At 48.0% G+C, this 5000-nt stretch overlaps 1 protein-coding gene across 1 annotated transcript in view; it reads left to right on the forward strand.

Moving 5' to 3' along the window:
• Positions 1-5000, forward strand: part of LOC125307641 (follistatin-related protein 5-like) — a 56306-nt gene that overhangs the window by 3595 nt on the left and 47711 nt on the right. Inside the window, 1 exon segment of the mRNA XM_048263696.1 lies at positions 1958-1969. Within this exon segment, the coding sequence (XP_048119653.1) occupies positions 1958-1969 (12 nt within the window).

Raw genomic sequence — 5000 nt, forward strand, 5'->3', positions numbered from 1 at the left:
GATGTTCCAAGACAAGTAGCGTAGCGAAATACAGTTTATGTCATCTTTTTTGGAAAAAAAATGTTGTCATTTTGTAAAATCCCATTGATTTCTGTCATTGCACGTTGATATTACTGCGCCACCGTCTATGCTTCAGGTTCAAATACGAATCATACATTGCGCCGATATATTTGCTTTTAATAGTCAACGAACTCCATTAACCACTCGGTGAGTTGCACAGTTTTGAAAACAAACGTTAAGGGTTGTTTTAGGACATGTTTGAGGAGCCTACTACAGTATGCCCATTGCCAGCCACCCTGAGAAGTGAAAAGGCGATTCAAAACGAGTCAGAAAAGTCGAGACAGGACCAATCGTCAACATTTCGGTGTCCACCACTCTAGTTCATCCAAAACAAACCAGAAAAGGGCCTTAAAGTGCTAAAAACCAGAATTTTCCTTTAAGAATGAAGATGAGTGCTTAAGTTGTACCAAAAAGTAAAAAATACAGAGTACCAAGTCTTGATGTCTGTGGGCGGCTCTAAGGACCCCTTCTGGGTGCCACTCTGCTCGGCTTCAAGTCGCTATAAAAGTGATTTTTGCTTCCATGTTTTCCTGAAAACACCAGCCTATGTGCAGTAGCTGCACAAAATAAAGAGGGAAGGATTATCGGCGACGAGTACACGTTTTCGTACAACTAAAGCACTCCTCTTCAGGAGCTTGTTTACAGCGACGTCAATGAACAGGAAACTGGTTTGCCAACTTCAAGTTAGTGCACAGAGCCTATTGGGACTGAGAGGACAAAGTGAGAGCAGGTTCCCCTGAACGCCCATAATGGAAACAGGGCTATAGGCCCCTAATGGAGTACCAGAACTCTAATGGTGTACCGGAACCCTAATGGTGTACCGGAACTTTAATGCTGTACCGGAACCCTAATAGTGTAACTGCAACTCTAATGGAGTACAAGAACTCTAATGCTGTACCGGAACCCTAATGGTGTACCTGAACTTTAGTGGTGTACCAGAACTCTAATGCTGTACAGGAACTCTAATGGTGTACTAGAACCCTAATGGTGTACCGGAACTCTAATGATGCCTCCCAAACCTACAGGCATCAGCCTCCCAAACCTACAGGCATCAGACATCAGCCTCCCAAACCTACAGGCATTAGCATTATACAGACATCAGCCTCCCAAACCTACACGGCAGCTGCTCTCAGATCTGCCCCGAGACACATCTGTCTCGGGACACATCTGAGTGTTCGAGTGTTCGAACTCTAGCGCTGTCTCTTCGTGTCATAGCCAACCCGGCACTGTTTGTAACTCTGGCGGCGTTGTCAGGTCATTGGCCTGTGTGAAGAGCTGCTGTTGTCAGGTCGTTTGGTCATTTGGCCGTTCCGTGGTTTGTCCCGTATGTAGAGCTGGGTCGCAGAGTTCCATTGGGTCTGGCCTCGATTTGGCAAAGCTGCTTAGAGTAAATGATGGGTTGCTGAGAGTTGCATCATCATCATAATCACACACACACACACACACACACACACACACACACACACACACACACACACACACACACACACACACACACACACACACACATGCACACACACTTTAGACACACTCTACACACATATTAACATTCTCATGAGGTTGTTCTGGGACAGAACCACAGAGATAAGCTCTGCCTTCTGGGAGACACATCAGAATGAAACAGAACATTCTGATGCATGCATGTGTGTGTATGTGTGTGTGTGTGTGTGTGTGTATGTGTGTGTGTGTGTATGTGTGATGTGTGTGTGTTGGCTGAACTCTCCCTGTAAACTATGTAAAGGTGTTTGTGTATGTGTGTTTTCTGAATTCTCCCTGTAAACTGTGTTACTGTGTTTGTATTTGTGTGTGTGTGTGTGTGTGTGTGTGTGTGTGTTGTCTGAACTCTCCCTTGGAACTGATGTCCTCTGTCTCCATTTCCCTAATTTCCTCCCTACAGATTCCTTCCCAGGTAGGTGTATGTGTGTGTGTGCTCATGTGTGTGTAAAGGTGTGTGTATGTGCTGAGTGTGTGTGTAAAGGTGTGTGTGTGTGAGTGTGTGTGCTTGTGTGTGTGTGTAGAGGTGTGTGTGTGTGTGTGTGTGTGTGTGTGTGTGTGTGTGTGTGTGTTTATGTGTGTGTTTGTGTGTGTATGTGAGTGTGTGTAAGCATAAGCCACTGAGACTAATGAGGCCTGGCAGTTCAGGCGTAACCACGGTAACTGGGACATGGGCCTGCGACTGATCAGGTCACTTGGAGCAGGAGCAGCATGACCCTGGCCGTGACCTTTGACCTTAGCACTGCTGCAGAGGTGAGGGGCGGCAGATGATCACTGAGGCGTGAGATGGGGCGACAGCAACAGCAGGACAGGACTACTCTCCTCCTCTTCCTCCCCTCTCTCCTCCCTTCTCCTCTCTCCTTACTCCCCCTTTCCTCTCCTCCTCATCCCACTCTCCTCTACTTGTCTCTCTCTCCTCTCTCCTCCTCCCTCTCTCCTCTCCTCCCTCCCTCTCTCCTCTCCTCTCTCCTCTCCTCCTCTCTTCATCCTCCTTCATCCCATGTTCACTGTTCCTCTTCTCCGTGTCCTTGATAACTTGATAACTCATCCCTCTCTTTCTCCCTTTGTTCTTCCTCCACTACTGTACTTCCATACTTCTCTCCTTTCTTCTCTTCCTTGCATGCTTCTCTCCCTCTCTCTCTACTCTCCCCTTCCTTTCCTCTCCTTTCCCTCTCTCTCTCTCCTCTCTCCCTCTCTCTCACCTCTCTCTCCTCTCTTTCTCTCTCCCTCTCTCTCTCTCTCCCTCTTTCTCTATCCTCTCTCCCTCTCTCTCTCCTCTCCCTCTCTCTCCTCTCTCTCTCTCTCTCTCTCTCTCTCTCTCTCTCTCTCCCTCTCCTGCACAGTGGCCAGAGAGCTAGTGAGGTGTTGGTGATGTCTGATGTTTGATGTCTCAGGTTGTTGCTTGAGCTGCCAGTGGTCAAAGGTGACTGAGTGCAGAGCCAGCCACCAGGAAATCACCCCATCCATTTCCCTTCAGCACACACACACACACACACACACACACACACACACACACACACACACGCACAAATGTCTTTCTCAGTAGTCAGATGGGATGGGGGCTGGACACACACACACACACACACACACACACACACACACACATATGCATGCACGCACGTACGCACACACACACAATCTCTCTCTCTCTCATTCACACACACAGACACACACATATCCAAGCACATAAACACATACACACACACACACACACACACACACACACACACACACACAAACAAATACTTTCTCAGTAGCCAAGATGGGATAAAGCACACACACACACACACACACACAGAGAAAAGGAGAGAAGGGGTGATAGGGTGACAGAGAAATAGGGAGGAAGATGGATAGCACAGAGTAACAGAGAGAGAGAGAGAGAGAGAGAGATGAGGACATATGGGATCATCATGTCGGTCTCCTGAACTCCAGCATCAACTGAATTATAGGGCCAAAAAACAACCAACTATATAAAGTGTAAATGTTAAAGCCCTGCTGTTCCTACGGTAACTAACTAATGCATCAGCCCTGCTGTTCCTACGGTAACTAACTAACATATCAGCCCTGCTGTTCCTACGGTAACTAACACATCAGCCCTGCTGTTCCTACGGTAACTAACGCATCAGCCCTGCTGTTCCTACAGTAACTAACTAACGCATCAGCCCTGCTGTTCCTACGGTAACTAACTAACACATCAGCTCTGCTGTTCCTACAGTAACTACAGTGGTGTGTCTGTGTCTGTGTGTCTGTGTGTATGTGTGTGTGTGTGTGTGTGTGTGTGTGTGCATTATGTGTGTGTGTGTGTGTGTGTCTGTGTGTGTGTGTACGGTACAGAAGGTTTATTATTGTGTGTGTGTGTCTGTGTGTGTGTGTCAAGAGACCCACCTCTTAGGAGTGTGTGTGTGTTCTCAGGGTTGTGCAGGGAGATCAGTCACTGTTGTCACGGTGATGGATTGCATCTTTGACTGCACGTGTTACATTGGAGATCGTTCAATCAAGTGGCCAGATAGATACACCAAACGAAAGAAAAAAAACATGTTTATCCACAATCATTCTATAATTAGAAGCATGTGCGTGTGTGTGTGTTCGAAGCATGTCCCACTCTAGGGCACCCGCTGAAGGTCAGAGAACATAACTGAGGGAATATCAGCGAATGATTTGTAGATCTGACATTGGTAATGTCACCAATGCTAACCACAGAGCTGAGGAGCAAGAGCTGAACAGTTTCACCCGACGTGTGTGTGTGTGTGAGAAAGAGAGCTGAATAGCGCTCATCCACGCCTCTGATCCGTCCGTCTGGATCGATCTCCCGGCCTCAGTGTGGTGCCGGTCCCCTGTGTGTGTGTGTGTGTGTGTGAGTGTGTGTGTGTGGAGGTGTGGGAGGTAATGTGTGAATGTGTGTATTGTGTGAGTGTGAATGTGTGTGTGTGTGTGAATGTGTGTGTGTGTGTGTGAGAGGCGTGGGTATGTGTGTGTGGTGTGTGTGTGTGTGTGTGTGTGTGTGTGGAGGTGTGTGTGTGTGTGGGAGGTGTGTGTGTGAGTATGCCCGTCCTGTCGTATTATTTGGATCAGGCCCTAGACACAGTGAGGATCTCTTTGTGCCATTGTGTGTGTGTGTGTATGTGTGTGTGTGTGTGGATCAGGTCCTGAGTGTCACAGTGTGTGTGTTAGTGTGTTGTGTGTGGTCTTGGCTGTTGTGAGTGTGTGTCATTTGTTGTGTGTGTGTGTTGTGTGTGTGTGTGTGTGTGTGTGTGTGTGTGTGTGTGTGTGTGGCCTTGAGAGTCAACAGCTAGTGACCTGGTGTACTGATGTTTACTGCTGTCCACATCTCTAACGGAAAGAGCAGCATCCTCGCTCTGGTCAGCACTCATCCTTGCCCCAGGCAACGTTTGGAGGCCCAGCGGTCCTTAACCTGCTCAGAGTGCTGACTGGACAGGACCTGTGAC

This window comes from Alosa alosa, chromosome 14 (assembly GCF_017589495.1).
Source record: "Alosa alosa isolate M-15738 ecotype Scorff River chromosome 14, AALO_Geno_1.1, whole genome shotgun sequence".
Lineage (NCBI taxonomy): Eukaryota > Metazoa > Chordata > Actinopteri > Clupeiformes > Clupeidae > Alosa > Alosa alosa.